Source organism: Saccopteryx leptura, chromosome 5 (assembly GCF_036850995.1).
Source record: "Saccopteryx leptura isolate mSacLep1 chromosome 5, mSacLep1_pri_phased_curated, whole genome shotgun sequence".
Lineage (NCBI taxonomy): Eukaryota > Metazoa > Chordata > Mammalia > Chiroptera > Emballonuridae > Saccopteryx > Saccopteryx leptura.
This window is the reverse complement of record NC_089507.1, coordinates 212,410,337-212,427,009: the sequence shown is the minus strand read 5'-3', so window position 1 is coordinate 212,427,009 and position 16,673 is coordinate 212,410,337. Positions and strand designations below refer to the sequence as shown.

General features: G+C 48.4%; 1 protein-coding gene across 2 annotated transcripts in view; it reads right to left on the bottom strand.

The window, feature by feature from the left end:
- Nucleotides 1-7,447: 7,447 nt before the first annotated feature.
- EDEM2 (ER degradation enhancing alpha-mannosidase like protein 2) overlaps nt 7,448-16,673 on the bottom strand; it is a 30,105-nt gene continuing 20,879 nt past the window's right edge. For both annotated transcript variants that reach the window (XM_066384007.1, XM_066384008.1), the window contains 3 exons: nt 13,086-13,230; nt 10,363-10,484; nt 7,448-8,005 (listed from right to left, as the gene is read on the bottom strand). In XM_066384007.1, coding sequence (XP_066240104.1) covers nt 7,517-8,005; nt 10,363-10,484; nt 13,086-13,230 — 756 coding nt within the window. In that variant the 3' untranslated portion in view covers nt 7,448-7,516. The remainder of the gene's footprint in view (nt 8,006-10,362; nt 10,485-13,085; nt 13,231-16,673) is intronic.

The following is a 16,673-nucleotide window of genomic DNA, read 5'->3' as shown; positions in this document are numbered from 1 at the left end:
TCCCGGGTTCAATTCCCAGCCAGGGCACACAGGAGAAGCGCCCATCTGCTACTCCACCCTTCCCCCTCTCCTTCCTCTCTATCTCTCTCTTCCCCTCCCTCAGCCAAGGCTCCATTGGAGCAAAGTTGGCCCGGGCGCTGAGGATGGCTCCATGGCCTCCACCTCAGGCGCTAGAATGGCTCCAGCCACAACAGAGCAACGCCCCAGATGGGCAGAGCATCGCACCCCTGGTGGGCATGCCAGGTGGATCCTGGTCGGGCGCATGCGGGAGTCTGTCTCTCTGCCTCCTGCCCCCGCTTCTCACTTCGGAAAAAAAAATGTAGTCATTAAGGTCCCTGTGTGATTGGCAAATAAGTAGATTTCAGAAACCTCTGGATAAAAGCACTCTTTCCACTTCATCTCTATCCTGCTGGCCTTTTCCATAGAAATTAGATGACTGTCTCTCACCACCAGAGGGCATAACACCCCTCCCATAAGAGGTCCATTGATGTCAATTTGGGTCAGCAATAGAAGACAAGGAAGCCTCTAAAACTACCGGTAATTGTTTTTCACAATAATCCAACATGGCTTAACCAAGCATGCTGACATTAGAGTATATTATTTCTTGTAAATGAGCTACTAAACCCATCTCAGTTGGGCAGATGAATTACCTGGTGCAATCCTTATACAAAAAAAAATTTTTTTTATCATAGAGAAGCCACTTTAATCAAAGCAATTGGCACAGTTATACTCAGACCATAGAAACAACTGTCTGGTGTAACCATGTATTGTCCCGCGGTATTTTGTACAATTACAAAAACATTAGCTTTCTAATGACTTTTTTTCCAAAATGTTTGTTGAATATCATCTTATGTGGCAGGCACTATTGTAGATGTTAGAGATACAGTAGAAATAAAACAAACAGAAGTCCCTGCCCTCAGGGAGCTTATACTTTTTGTAAGACCCACCTTCATTGAGCACTTCCCATTGACCAAGCACTTTATCTGCATTATCTTATTTTCCCTCAGCTTTTATGAGGAAAACCTTCAAATCTATAGAAAAGTTAAAAGAATTATACTATGAACACTATATACCCTTCGCTTAGACTCATCAATTATTAACATTGTCTTCATCCACTCTGTGTGTATACACATATATCTAAATATAGATCAAATTTTTTGCTAAACCATATGAAAGTAAATTACAGATATCATGCAACTTCACACCAATATGTCAGCATGCATCCTCTAGGACAATCCTAATTTTAAATGGCCCCTGTGAGACTTGAACTTGAACGGCTATGTGATGTGATTGGAATTCAGAAAATGGAGTCATTATGGCTCTCTCTGTTCCAGTCCCCACAGAGGTAAATTCTTTCCTCACTTCCATACCCAGTCACTCCTTAATCTACAGCAGTAGTTCTTAACCTTTTGGGAAGGCTGAGGATACTTTTATGATGACAACTTGAACCCTTTCTCCCCCAAAGAAGTGTGCGTGTGTGTGCACACACATACATGTGCACACACTCACACACACAAATTTGCCACAGGGTTCTCAGAGTCTATAGTGGCCTCCAAACTAATTGTCTTCAAGTCTGTTCACTGAATACCTACTATGTATCAGAGATCACGCTAGAAATGCAAAGAAAAGCAAGAAAAAAATAACATTTAAAAATACCTATGTGTTTTTCTTTCTTTTTTTTTTTTTGTATTTCTCTGAAGCTGGAAACGAGGAGAAACAGTCAGACAGACTCCCGCATGCGCCCGACCGGGATCCACCCGGCACGCCCACCAGGGGGCGACGCTCTGCCCACCAGGGGGTGATGCTCTGCCCCTCCGGGGCATTGCTTCTGTTGCGACCAGAGCCACTCTAGCGCCTGGGGCAGAGGCCAAGGAGCCATCCCCAGCGCCCGGGCCATCTTTGCTCCAATGGAGCCTCGCTGTGGGAGGGGAAGAGAGAGACAGAGAGGAAGGAGAGGGGGTGGGGTGGAGAAGCAGATGGGTGCTTCTCCTGTGTGCCCTGGCCGGGAATCAAACCCAAGACTTCTGCACGCCAGGCCGACGCTCTACCACTGAGCCAACCGGCCAGGGCCTATGTGTTTTTCTGACACTGTCAGGTCACGTCATCTCAACAAGAGGCATACAAATAGGACATTCAGAAACTAACAAAGTATCACAGAAGATGGAATATGTGCGATTATAAACAAAGGCATGTGGCCAATCACATTCCCTCAGCAGATATTTGGTGCACACTTACGTTGTGCAGGCTGTCCTGAGAACTGAGGCTGCATTTGTGAATGGCTGGTGTCTTCTGGTGTCCAGATCCCAGTGCAGAAAGACAGGTAATAAGAAATTATAATTCTGGCTCCAGTCCACGTGAGCATAACTTTGAACAAGTTACTTAATTTTCTGAGACCTTAACTTGTTTCTCTGTCAACGAACAAAATAACAACGACAAGAGCAACAAAAGAGCAGCCTCAACCTAAATGAATTGTTCTGAGTTGTATGTGAGGTAACAGATCTACAGCACCTACCACAGGGCCTGGCACAAAGTCAGCACTAAAACATTAGCTATTATTATTAAAGTATTTTTTACATTTATTGATTTGAGAGAAACACTGATTTGTTGTTCCACTTACTTATGCATTCATTGTTGATTCTTGGATGTGCCCTGGTGTGGAATAGAACCCACAACCTTGGCACATTAGGACGACACTCTAACCAACTGAGCTACCTAGCCACGGCCTTATCATTACATTATTTTTTATGTTTTTCACATATGTTTTCTGTTCAAAAATACGTAAAATTAAGAGGCTTAAACTGGCATTTTAAAAGGCTCTGCATTAGGCCCTGGTCGGTTGGCTCAGCGGTAGAGCATCGGCCTGGTGTGCGGGAGACCCGGGTTTGATTCCCGGCCAGGGCACATAGGAGAAGCGCCCATTTGCTTCTCCACCCCTCCCCCTCTCCTTCCTCTCTGTCTCTCTCTTCCCCTCCCGCAGCGAGGCTCCATTGGAGCAAAGATGGCCCGGGCGCTGGGGATGGCTCCTTGGCCTCTGCCCCAGGCGCTAGAGTGGCTCTGGTCGCAACAGAGCGACGCCCCAGAGGGCCAGAGCATCGCCCCCTGGTGGGCAGAGCATCGCCCCCTGGTGGGCGTGCCGGGTGGATCCCGGTCGGACGCAGCATGCAGGAGTCTGTCTGACTGTCTCTCCCCGTTTCCAGCTTCAGAAAAATACAAAACAAAACAAACAAACAAAAAAGGCTCTGCATTATCCAGCTCTACCCCTACATATTCAACTTTCATTCTCACAGCTCCTCCACGTGCGCTGTGTTCCAGGCAGACTGAAGCCCTTAGACTCACCGAGGGTGTGATTCCCCAACTCCTACAAATCCCTCGTTTTGAGATCAAGTTCCTGCCCTTTCCAGAACTCTGGAAGTATTTCCGGTATGACTCTCACAACTTAACCCTGGATCACAAACCTTTTCAGTATTGTTTTGTAATTGATTCTGATGGTTCCTTTCCTTCCTAGGTCAGATTGCATCTGATAGAAGGGTAAAGCAGTCCAATTTCCCCCAGTTAACACAAAGCTCAAAACACATTCAAAGCCTCGTTTCCTTGAATTGTATCATTTTTCTGAACAAGTTGCAAAGGCTTGATCCCTTTTTGAAATTCTTCTTTGGAAACAATCCACAAAATGTCTTTTAAAATAAGCAAAAAAAAAAAAAAGGAAAAGTCACTGCCTCTGGGTCTTGACTACAATTCTTTGGAACCTCCTCACAGATGATAAATTTAAATTCTCTAGTGAATTCAAGTCTTGCAGATAACCTAGTCTTTCTGAGTAGAGATTGATAAATAAGATCATTCCTTCTGGCCCTGGCCGGTTGGCTCAGTGGTAGAGCATCGGCCTGGCGTGCAGAAGTCCTGGGTTCGATTCCCGGCCAGGACACACAGGAGAAGCGCCCATCTGCTTCTCCACCCCTCCCCCTCTCCTTTCTCTCTGTCTCTCTCTTCCCCTCCCGCAGCCAAGGCTCTATTGGAGCAAAGATGGCCCGGGCGCTGGGGATGGCTCCTTGGCCTCTGCCCCAGGCGCTAGAGTGGCTCTGTTCGCGACAGAGCGACGCCTCGGAGGGGCAAAGCATCGCTCCCTGGTGGGCAGAGCATCACCCCCTGGTGGGCGTGCCGGGTGGATCCCGGTCGGGTGCATGCGAGAGTCTGTCTGACTGTCTCTCCCCGTTTCCAGCTTCAGAAAAATACAAAAAAAAAAAAAAAAAGATCAGTCCTTCTGAGTAGAGATTGATAAGGAGATGATTAATACCATTTTTCTGTTATTTTTCCTTTAAAAAATTTTTATTTATTGATTTTAGAGAGAGGAGAGAGAGAGAGAAGGGGGGAGGAGCAGGAAGCATCAACTCCCATATGTGCCTTGACCAGGCAAGCCCAGGGTTTCGAACTGCCGACCTCAGCGTTCCAGGTTGAGGCTTTATCTACTGCACCACCACAGGTCAGGCTTTTTTCTTTCTGACCTTTAATTTGAAATAATTTTAGATTTACAGAAGAGTTGCAAGGATAGTACAGACAGTTCCCTTACACCCTTCACTTGGCTTTTCCAAATATTACCATCTTACATAACCACCCTTTTTCTGTTTGTTTTTAAGCTGCAGTATAAGGAGAAGAAATCCCAGATTGCTGGTTGTGCTTTAGTACTAGAGAGCAATCAATCAAAACAGAACAGACTCTATGAAAAAAAGAGAATAGATTCCAATCAGGAACTAATGTCAAAAATTTAAAAAGGGAGCATCATTTCAAGGGATTCTAAAGCCTTAAGATCCTAAAAGGCTGCAATGACCAATTTTCACCTATATATTGTATTTGAAAATTTAGATTGCATGGACACATTTCTAGGGGGGAAAAACACACCTAAATGAACACAAGAAGTGATAGAAAATTGGAACAATCCTGTCTATTTAAAAAATCAAATTTGGCCTGACCAGGCGGTGGCGCAGTGGATAGGGCGTCGGACTGAAATGCAGAAGACCCAGGTTTGAGCAAAGCTCACCAGCTTGGACCCAAGGTTGCTGGCTCGAGCAAGGGGTTACTGCTGTAGCCCCACGGTCAAGGTACATGTGAGAAAGCAATCAATGAACAACTAAGGTGTCGCAACAAAAAACTAATGATTGATGCTTCTCATCTCTCTCTGTTCCTGTCTGTTTTTATCTATCCCTCTCTCTGACTCTCTCTCTGTCTCTGAAAAAAACCCAACAAATCTGGAATTTAAAAATCCTTCCCTGCCTGACCTGTGGTGGCGCAGTGGGATAAAGCATCGACCTGGAACACTGAGGTTGCCAGTTCGAAACCTTGGGCTTGCCTGGTCGAGGCACATATGGGAGTTGATGCTTCCTGCTCCTCCCCCTTCTCTCTCTCTCTCTCTCTCTCTGAAATAAAATAAAATAAAATAAAATAAAATCTTTCCCACAAATAAAACTCCAGTCCTACTGGCTGTGAAATCTACCAAACTTTTATGGAAGAAATAATACCAACAAGACACAATTTCTTTCAAAGATCAGAACAAGAGGTAACATTCCCCAACTGACACTACAAGGCCAGCATAACACTAATACCAACACAGGAGAGGAGGTGCAACAAAGATCTCTAATTTTACTCAGCCATTAAAAAAAAAAAAAAAAGATGAGACCTGGCCGGATGACTGGGTTGGTTGGAGTTGGTCCCAAAGCGAAGAGGTTGCAGGTTTAATTCCAGGTCAGGGCACATACAAGATCAGTGTTTCTGTGTCTGTCTGTCTGTCTCTCTCTCTCACCCTCCCTCCCTCCCTCCCTCCCTTCCCCCCTCTTCTCTGGCTAAAATCAATACATAACATTTTTTATTTTTATTTTTTACAGAGACAGAGAGAGAGTCAGAGAGAGGGATAGACAGGGACAGACAGACAGGAACAGAGAGATGAAAAGCATCAATCATTAGTTTTTCGCTGCAACACCTTAGCTCAGGGGTCCCCAAACTACAGCCGGTAGGCCGCATGCGGCCCCCTGAGGCCATTTATCCGGCCCCAGCCACACTTCCGGAAGGGGCACCTCTTTCATTGGTGGTCAGTGAGAGGAGCACATTGACCAAAAGCAAGCCCATAGTTCCCTTTGAAATACTGGTCAGTTTGTTGATTTAAATTTACTTGTTCTTTATTTTATTTTTTTTGTTTGTTTATTTATTCATTTTAGAGAGGAGATAAATAGAGAGAGAGAAAGCGGGGAGGAGCAGGAAGCATCAACTCCCATATGTGCCTTGACCAGGCAAGCCCAGGGTTTTGAACCTGCGAACTCAGTGTTCCAGGTCGATGCTTTATCCACTGCACCACCAGAGGTCAGGCTACTTGTTCTTTATTTTAAATATTTTGTATTTGTTCCCGTTTTTTTTTTTACTTTAAAATAAGATATGTGCAGTGTGCATAGGGATTTGTTCAAAGTTTTTTTTATAGTCCGGCCCTCCAACGGTCTGAGGAACAGTGAACTGGCCCCCTGTGTAAAAAGTTTGGGGACCCCTGCCTTAGCTGTTCATTGATTGCTTTCTCATATGTGCCTTGACCGCGGGCCTTCAGCAGACCAAGTAACCCCTTGCTCAAGCCAGCGACCTTGGGTCCAAGCTAGTGAACTTTACTCAAACCAGGTGAGTCCGCACTCAAGCTGGCGACTTCGGGGTCTTGAATCTGGGTTCTCTGCATCCCAGTCTGATGCTCTATCCACTGTGCCACCACCTGGTCAGGCCATAATATTTTTTTTTAAAAAGAGAAAATATTCAAGAGATTAACTAAATCAGAATGCCATATTTCCCATTATCTTTTTTTTTTTTTAACAAGAGATGTAGACGGGAAGGGAGGGAGAAGAGACGCATCAACTCGTAGTTGCAGCACTTTTTAGTCGTTCATTGATTGCTTCTTTTTTTTTTTTTTGATTGCTTCTTGTACCTGCCTTGATGGGGGGGGGGGCCTCCAGCTGAGCCAGTGACCCCTTGCTCAAGCCAGCGACCTTGGGCTCAAGCCAGCGGCCTTGGACTATCCACTAGAATCTAGTTTCCATGAGAATAAAAACTCTTCGCCTCGTTCACGGTTCAACGATAGGGCTCAACGATAGGTCGGCACACAGATGCTCAGTAAGTCTCTGCTGCATAGCTAGATTGATAGGAGGACGAAAGGACAGAAACACAGGCTGGGGCAGGAACTAATGAAGAAGTACATTTATAACAACACTCTCCCCAAAGATGCCAGAAAAGAGGAACCCTGAAAGGAAGGGGGATTCCACCATCGAGCCCTGGGGTCTTTGGAGCCAGCAGGCTCTAGGTTGAGTAGGGCTGGTTGTTTCTCCAGCTGCGTGAGAAAAATAAACTAGGTTCACGAGTGGTGTTAGCCATGAACCTCTTCTTGGCATGAAATCTCCTGAAACAACCCAATATGTAGAATAGAAAAACATGATAGTCAAAAGCAGATTTATTGTTATAGTCTAGCTTCAAAAGCAGAACAAACAAAATCATCCAGTGGTTATGAGGAGTCTAGGAAAACCTGGCCCAGTAAGGCCAGCTTGGAGGTAAAGGGCTGACTAGGACAGCTGAGAAGTGGGGCCCTCCGTTTCTTCTCCCTCGCCCCAGCCTGGCGTTCCAGTGCGGGGAATGTTCCTGGACCTGCTGGGGGTTCCCACGGCCCTGAGCTCTTCGTTTTCTTCAATCTTGACCTATTCCGTTTGAGAGAGTAGAATTCCCTCATCAAGTCCTCCACTTCCCACTGCTCCTCCTTCAGCCTCCGGCAGCAGTGCAGGGCGGCCGGGTCAATGGGGTGTGCTTCTGTGTTGAAGATGTAGCCCCCGGCCCCCAGGATGCACTCCCCATAGGGGGTGATCACGGCATCGAAGGTGGAGCCGTTGTTGTGAATGAAGTTGGTTGGGTCGAACAGAAGGTAGAGGTATTTCACAGTCTCGGCCAGGAAAAAAGACTCCATGCGATTGTCAAGCTTGTGGTCTCGCAGGTCTTTGATCTGCAGCAAGGGAGGGAAGGGTGAGTCAGGAGAGCGCCCCAGTGTGGCAGACAGGGTCAGGGGGCGTCCCGGTGTGGCAGACAGGGTCAGGGGGCGCCCTCATGCGGCAGACAGGGTCAGGGGGCGCCCCGGTGCGGCAGACAGGGTCAGGGGGCATCCCAGTGTGGCAGACAGGGTCAGGGGGCGCCCCAGTGTGGCAGACAGGGTCAGGGGGCGTCCCGGTGTGGCAGACAGGGTCAGGGGGCGCCCTCATGCGGCAGACAGGGTCAGGGGGCGCCCCGGTGCGGCAGACAGGGTCAGGGGGCGCCCTGGTGCGGCAGACAGGGTCAGGGGGTGTCCCGGTGCGGCAGAAGGGGTCAGGGGGCATCCAGTGCGGCAGAGAGGAGGAGGGGGTGCCGGTAGGAATTCCTGGTCTGCCACGGAGCAGCTGAGGGCGTCTGGGCAAATCACTACCAAAACTTCCAACTGGGCTTCCTGCTCCCTCCTTTACCCTATTCACATCACAAGTCTGGTCTGCCATTCCTCCACCGAAAACCCCAGCTGACACCTGATTTCAGGTAGACTAAAACCAAAGCCCGAGGCCGACCAGGCCCTTGGTGGCCGGGCCCCTCCGTCCCCGACCTCATCGCCTCCGCCAGGCCCCTTGCCCTTGCCAGTCCCACCACGGGCCTCTCTGTTCGGCAGGCAGCAAGCACAGTCCCGGCCCAGGTTCCTTCCGCCTGGAGCTCTCTTCCCTCCCACACCCTCATGGCTTGCTCCTCTCCCTTCCTTCTGGCCTCTGCTCAAACGCTGCGGCTTCAGAAAGGTCTTCCCCGACCTCTCTACCTGACCTGACAAGCCTCACCCCCTTATCCTCCCCTTTTGTGACTACAAACACAGATCTAATCGTCCCCTTTAACGGCATGGCATCATAAAAATGTAGCATCATTTACTTAGCTAATCCTCTCTTGACAGGCACTGGGGTGGCCACCAAGTTGTTGCTATTGTAAACAACTACTTGGGGCGGCTGGTGAAGAAAAAACGCACACTGAGTGTATGGTCCCAAAGAAGTAACTTTATTTGCTAGGGACATCTCTTTAGCTTCTCAGAATCAGCACTATGTTTTATAAAACAAAACTAATCCTCAGTGGACATCTATTTTACACACAAAAAATGTGACGAAAATACAGACTTAATCTACCAAGAATTATTCTTCTCTGGCCCTGTCTGCTGAAGGCCAAGGAGACAGATGCCTGTGGACATCACTCACCCTGGAAGACGTCCAGAGGGCTTCGTTTTCATGGAAGCAAGCTGAGCATTCCTAAGAAGGCCCCAATGGGTTTATCCACTTTGGCTTTTCACACACTACAACATACTAGACACTAAAACGTATCATTGCTTTCTTTTACCCCTACATATAGATGTCTTTTCTTTAAATGTACGTATCGATGTTCTAACTTATAGAATATAATCACATAAGATTTTGGAAAAGAAGGTTCCTTGTTTGTCTATTTGTTTGTTTTTAATCCCTTACCCTTGACATAACCTCTGTAGGCTTTTTTGGTGAATTTTCTTCCAGACTTTTGGTTTTTAAATGTCTGCAATGACCATTGACATCTTGCCTGGTTGGGTCCTTTAAGGATGTGACATGGCTCTCACCCTTGACCCCTTCAATCCACTCCCCACAGAGCAGCCACAGTGATCTTTCCCAAATAACGTAAGATTATGTCACCGCCGTACCGTAAATCCCACCACGCTTCCCGTCCCAAGCGGCACGAAGCCAGGCCCTACACCCGGGGACCTGCCCTCCTCTGCTTGCCTCCCGCTCCCGCGGCTCCAGCCGCGCTGGCCCTCCGCCTCCCAGGAGCTCGTCCACGGCGTTCCCCACGAGCGTGCCAGCTCGGCCGTTCTAACCACGATCACCCGCAGCCCAGCACCGCGCCTGGCCTGGGAGAGACCTGCGCTACATGTCTGTGCGACTCGTGAGCTGCTTCACTAAGGGTCCCCGCGTTTGAGTGTCAGTCTCTGGGCCCCCGAGCTCTCCTTCCAGAATCCACTCTCCAGGCCTCTTCACAAAACCCATCCTCACAAAGGAGCCTATCCTGGCAGCTTAAGGGTCTCTGCTGCAGGGAGAGCACCACCGGCATGGGGTCAGGACCCCGGGACAAACACTAGCTCCCCATCCACCACGTGACCTTCAGCAAGGCTCCCAGCTTGTTCCTCTGCCTCCCCATCTATAAATAAGGACATAGGTACCTCTATCTCTAAGGTCCCGCACCAGGGCCAATATACCAGAACTCCCAACGTCCCACCATTAAAGAGGCCAATCAGCATTAGGGGAGACATTTCCCAACTCCTGAAACCATGGCAACACTTACTGTTGCAAATCCACAGTCCACCTTGCTGATTTTTTCAATGGACTCCACGGCATCTCTTCCAAGTTCTAGGAGGGTGGGATCCCCCGTAGCACGGTAGAGGTACATGGCGCTCTCAATGAGCTCTGTAAAATCCAAAGCAAACCCACCTCACCCAGTGGCTGATCAGGGAAGGTCGGGGCCATTCAGGGCAGTGAGAGACTCCGTCCACCAATCCCTCGTCTACACGACCCCCCACCAGGAGGAACACGGGACACCTCCCTCAGTGTGAGTTTCCAGAGCCAAGAAACCCAAGGCCTGAAGCTTAGTAGAGACCAGCATTAAAACTGACCATGGACTCCTACCCCAGGGAAGAAACAGGAAGCCAGTCTCCCGGACAGGAAGTGGTAGAAGTGGCTGACCCCCTCCTAATATCCATTGCCATCTTCTTCCTGCATAACAGGCTCCCTAACTTTCACCGAGTGCGTGGCTGCCAACACTGATGACCATTCCCAGCAAACCGGGGGTGGGATTAGGGTCCCTGACACCATGGAGCACCATAAAAGGCCAGAACAGGAAAGAGAAATATCTCTATCTTAACCGAGCTACCACTGTCTTTTCTGTCACTCACAGCCCAACCTCATCCTCAAACTTCAAGAGCATGCGCTTGTCATTATAAGGGCCCCTCTCTGAGAGGGGACGGAACCAAACACGAAGGCCAGTGTATTCAAGCGCCAACCTTCAGTCTAGCAGAGACGCAGCCGCAGTTCACCGCCCAGAACAAGGCAACAGCCCTGCCCTAGTCTACACCACAACTGGAATTTGACGTTCACACACGGGCCCCATTTGAAGATGAATATGATTAGCCCACAGGAATGGGTTCAGATGAGAATGCTTATTCAAGAGAAAAAGAAAACGTCAAATACCTGAAGAGCTGTTATGAAAATAAAAGACTTCTAGGGTGGGCCCTGTGGGCGGGAGCTTCTTCTGCTCCCAGACTGTTCCACTTCTTCACTTTCTAGTCCCTTTTCAGAGACGAAAGACCTCTCCCCTCCCCGTACCAGCCTCTCCTCCTGATCATGCCCTTCCCTGTCTCCTCCTTGAAAAGCACTTTCTCTTGCAAACTCGAGTTCTTATTTTTGGAGAAAAGATCTCTGCCTGTCTCTCGGTTTTCTCCTTCCCTTTCCCTTGCCCCAAAGGCCTCTAGAGAACTGCTCATCTAATTGCTCCTCTTGTAAGATGCAGACTGTGGCATGTCCACTGGTAGGCGAGCACGCTGTGTGTTCAGCGCAAGAAGAGAGCGTGCTGTTGAGGGAAGCCTCCCTTTCTGCTTCCAGCTCCTGCTGTCTGGTGCGCCCAGGGCCAGCCGTTTGTGTCTTTCTCACACACGGGCCAACGTTTGCTAGTAATCGCTTTAGTTTCCTGTACCTTCTCTGGCCAACTCTCTAGAAGGTGGTACCAGCCCAAGGTCTGGATTTGGACTTGGGCTGAGGGAGTAGCAGTCCCCAGAGGCCTTTCGGCTAGGTTCCATGTGTCGACACTGCTGATAAGACACACATACCAGAGCGAATGGCACCAACCGATCTAATTATAGAGCAATGCCGGATCTCCCATTTGCTATTGTTTTGGGGTAGGAAGGGTGACTGGGCCGAGGCATTCCTGGATTCTGTCTGGGATGGGGTGTCTTACTTTCCACTGATGCCTTCCTGCCAGCCCATCCTGCGCATGCAGCAAATTGCCTCTGTCGGTAGTGAGCTCCCTGCCCCGGTGGTAAGCAACTAAAGGCTCGATAACACCTCGACACAGCTATTATACGGGGCTTGCAATGAGAAGACCTCTAGGTTCCCTCTAATCCTGAAAACACACAAGCCTAAGTCTTACATTTAGTCCCAAACTCTGCCTTTGTTTTATCTACTGGTAACACTGGCCATGACATCTTCTAAGAGTTTTCTCTTGAGAAAAAAAAAGCCATGAGAATTAATCTGAGAGATACCAAAGCAGCTGCTAGGGAGTCCAAAGTGCCTCACTCGCTCTCTGCTGCGCCGTTTCACTCCCTCTTCGCTTCCTCTCCACACTCCCACACCAATCCCTCAGGCTGGAAGAGGAAGGAAATGGCCGGAGGAGGGCAGGCGAGGAAGCCCCCAGAAGGCCTGTCCCGCCGCTAAAGGCGCTCAGGTGGGAAGGTGTGCAACGTGAGGACAATGGTCATGTGACCTGTTTTGGGGTGGGAGGTGGCCATGTGTGCTGACTCAGCTTCCTTCCTGTCACCCTTCCCCTTTCCCTCCTCACAACGTTGAACTCTCCAGGTGACTCACTCCTAACGTCCATTCCAAAGTTCTAACAGTTCTCCCTAGAGAAGCACAACGTAGCCGACCCGTTGACTTTGGAAGTTTGCCCACACTTCTGAAATCCTGATGGCGGGAACTCCAAAGGAGTCACCACCTCATCCACTCGCTCAAGTCTGCAAGAGCGGGAAGATTCAGTTAGGAGACCTGGGTTCCAGTCCCAGCTCCTATACTTACAGCCGTGGGCAAGCCATTTCCACCCACCAGGCCTCAGTGTCCTCGTGTGAAAAGGTGAGGATAAATCATTCCCAGAAGGAAAACCATCCAGGGCCGCTGGAAGGATCCGATGGGGGGGGGGGGGGGGAAGGGACTTGCGAACACTTGAGGGGCATGGAAATCTCTCAAGACATGAGGATTTGGGGGTCCAGAGGACCAAACCTGATGGCCAGAGATGCCGCTTACCCGGCCGCAGTGGGTAGCCCTCGCGCTTCTCCACTGTGTAGCCCTGAGGAATGTTGTAGAACTCCGGGAGCCCCCCAAACTGCTTCCACACAGTGTAGTAGTTAAGGAAGGTCTTCATGGCATTGTCAATGTCCCCAATGAGGCTCTGGAGGAGAGAGCAGGTGGTCAGGCAGGCAGCCACCGGGCACAAAACCCCACCACCGCAGGGCAAAGGAATGAAAGTTAGAGCCAAGAAGGCCTGCAACCAAACCCTGGGTTGGCCATTTACTCACTGTGAGGCCTCGAACAGATACTTACCTTCTCTGAGCTTCATCTAGACTATGCTAAATAGAATAACTGTCATACACTGTCATGAGGGACAGAGGTTGTATACAAAATCCCCGGCTGCCAGCACGTGTTCAGTCAATGTCGGCTACTAGCCGTTTGTTTGTTTGTATTTTTCTGAAGTGAGAAGTGGGGAGGCAGAGACAGACCCCCACATGCACCTGACTGGGATCCACCCGGCACGCCCACCAGGGGGTGATGCTCTGCCCATCTGGGGCGTTAGTTCTGCTGCAAACAGAGCTATTCTAGCGCCTGAGGCGGAGGCCATAGAGCCGTCCTCAGGGCCCAGGCCAACTTTGCTCCAATGCAATCTTGGTTGCAGGAGCGTAAAAGAGAGTCAGAGAGAAAGGAGAGGGGGAAGGGTGGAGAAGCAGGTGGGCATTTCTTCTGTGTGCCCTGGCCGGGAATTGAACCTGGGACTTCCACACGCCAGGCTGATGCTCTACCACTGAGCAAACTGGCCAAGGCCTACTAGCCGTTTTTTTTTTTTTTTGTATTTTTCTGAAGCTGGAAATGGGGAGAGACGGTCAGACAGACTCCCGCATGCGCCCGACCAGGATCCACCTGGCACGCCCACCAGGGGCGACACTCTGCCCACCAGGGGGCGATGCTCTGCTCCTCCAGGGCGTCGCTCTGTTGCGACCAGAGCCACTCCAGCGCCTGGGGCAGAGGCCAAGGAGCCATCCCCAGCGCCCGGGCCATCTTTGCTCCAATGGAGCCTCGGCTGCGGGAGGGGAAGAGAGAGACAGAGAGGAAGGAGAGGGGGAGGGGTGGAGAAGCAGATGGGCGCTTCTCCTGTGTGCCCTGGCCGGGAATTGAACTCGGGACTTCTGCACACCAGGCCGACGCTCTACCACTGAGCCAACTGGCCAGGGCCTACTAGCCGTTTTTAAATAGGTAAGTCAGCCCTCTGGTTCCAACTCTTACAAACAGGAAAAAGGTTGACTGTACTAAGTCTCGGTCCCACCCTACCACCCAGCATCAAATCATTTTGAATTAATTTGTAAATGTAAGCAAATATGTCTGAGTATATATTATTTCCTCCACATTAAATATAGCTGATTAAATATACTGTTCTGCAGTTCCCTTTATTCATTTAACAATACATTCTGATTTTCTCCACATTATATAAAGAGCTCCCTTCTCCTGCTGTATAGCATTCCATCGCTTGGACCATAATTTAATTAGATCCTTAGGAATAGCCAGTTGGCTTGGTGCTAATCTTTTGCTATTTGCTATATCAATGCTGCTGTAAATAACCTTGTACATGTCACCTCAAACACAGGCCAAGTGCATCTGTAAGATAAATTTCCAGAATTAGGAGTGCTGGATCAGAGGATCTAATTTTACTAGCTTGTCACTAAGTAACTATTAATATTAATATAAGCTCACAGGGGATCAGCTGACCTTCTTGACATCTCCACTGGATGTCTCGGGGAGAGAACAAACTTGAGTTTTCCCAAGCAAAATTCTTGTTCCCTCACTTTCCCACAAAGTCGTCTCCCTACTCTCACCTCTCCTCATTATGGCAAATGGCACCGGCATCTACTGAGTCATTCCGGCCGGAAACCTGGAGGTTGTCCTTGACTCCTCCCTTATCCTCAACCCCACATCCATTCCGTCAGCAATTCTTGTCAATTTTATCTCCAAAACATCGAGAGCTTTCTTTATCTCTAGAGCCACCACTGGGTCTGGCCACCAGCATTTCACGCAGGGATGACTCAGAGGCCTCCTCGCTCATCCGGCTGCTTGTCTTCTTGCCCTCTTCAGCCAATGTCCCCAAATCAGCCAAAGTAACCATCTTACTACACACGCCAGACCTCACGGCTCCCCACAGGTGCAGCACAGAGGCGAGACAACTCACTGTGGCCCTTGAGGCCCTGCACATTCTGGTCACTGCTGAACTTCCATCCATTGCTCTTTTCCTTCCCTGGACCATGGCCATACTGCTTTTGTTTCCAATTAACACCCAAGTCTTTCCTGCCTCAGGACCTTTGCACATGATACTTCCTCTGCCAGGAACATCACCCCTGCCCTCAATTTTTCAAGTATAGGCTTCAATATTATCACTTCTTGTCTCAAGTTGGTCCCCATCCAATATTCTATTTTAGCTTCTAATTTGTTTCCTTCATTGCAATTTATTGTTTTATATATTTATCTGCCCTAAGTTTTTCTTTGCGTCTCACCCCCTAGAAACTTCATGAGGGCAACAGGGCCTGGAATACAGAAGGCAGTCATTTAACATCTCTTAGCCTCCTTTCTTCATTTATGAACCCATGCTCACCTTGGCATGTTGTGATGATTTTGAGTAAAAGTGTCTGGCACAGTAATCGTTTTTTCATAAATATTTATCAAGAACTATAGTACTTAAAAAAAAAAAAAAAGAAAGCCCCCAAATCTCATTAAGAAATAATTTCCAATAAAATTGCTTTTAAGTTTTCTAAATTTTTTTTTTTTTTTGTCAAAAAAATTATAAGCATCCGACCTGTGGTGGCACTGTGGATAGAGCATCAACCTGGAATGCTGAGGTTGCCAGTTCGAAACCCCAGGCTTGCCGGGTCAAGGCACATACAGGAAGCAACTATGAGCTGATGCTTCCTGCTTCTCCCCCTGCCTTTCTCTCTCTCTCTCTCTCTCTTTTTAAAATCAATAAATACAATCTTTAAATTGTTTTTAAATTACAAGCGATTAATGGTGTTTAAATCATTTATATATTTAATATTAACTAAATCGAGAAGAAAACAAATAGGATACTCAGAGTGTATGGTCACAGGAAATTTTAAGATATGTTTAATTTCTATGTACAATATCTAAATTTTGTTACAGACATATAATAGGGTATTAATAAAGACTTTTCAGCATAAAATATAATAATTAGGATAAAATTCTGTCGGGGGAGTAGAATAGAAATAGGCATTCAAAGAGAAAAAGGAACGGACTGCAACTGTTCAAACACCTAAAATTAAAAACAGGCCAGGGCGCTTCAGCTTTCCTGGTTCTCCTAGGGGCACTCAGGCGGTGGATCTGAAGTTGAGAGCCGGACCAGTACTTGATGTTATAAGGAAGTTCTCTCCGAGTCCGCTTCCCCATCTGTATAACCCGAGGGTGCCTAAAAGTAGCGTGTTTCCCCATGTATAAGACGCACTCTTTCCCAAAAAATTTGGAGTCTAAAAATTGGGTGCATCTTACACAGTGGTTGTGGCATTTCAAATGCCATAGATGGACCTGAGGATGAGGCAATATATGAAGACAGTGATTCGTCAT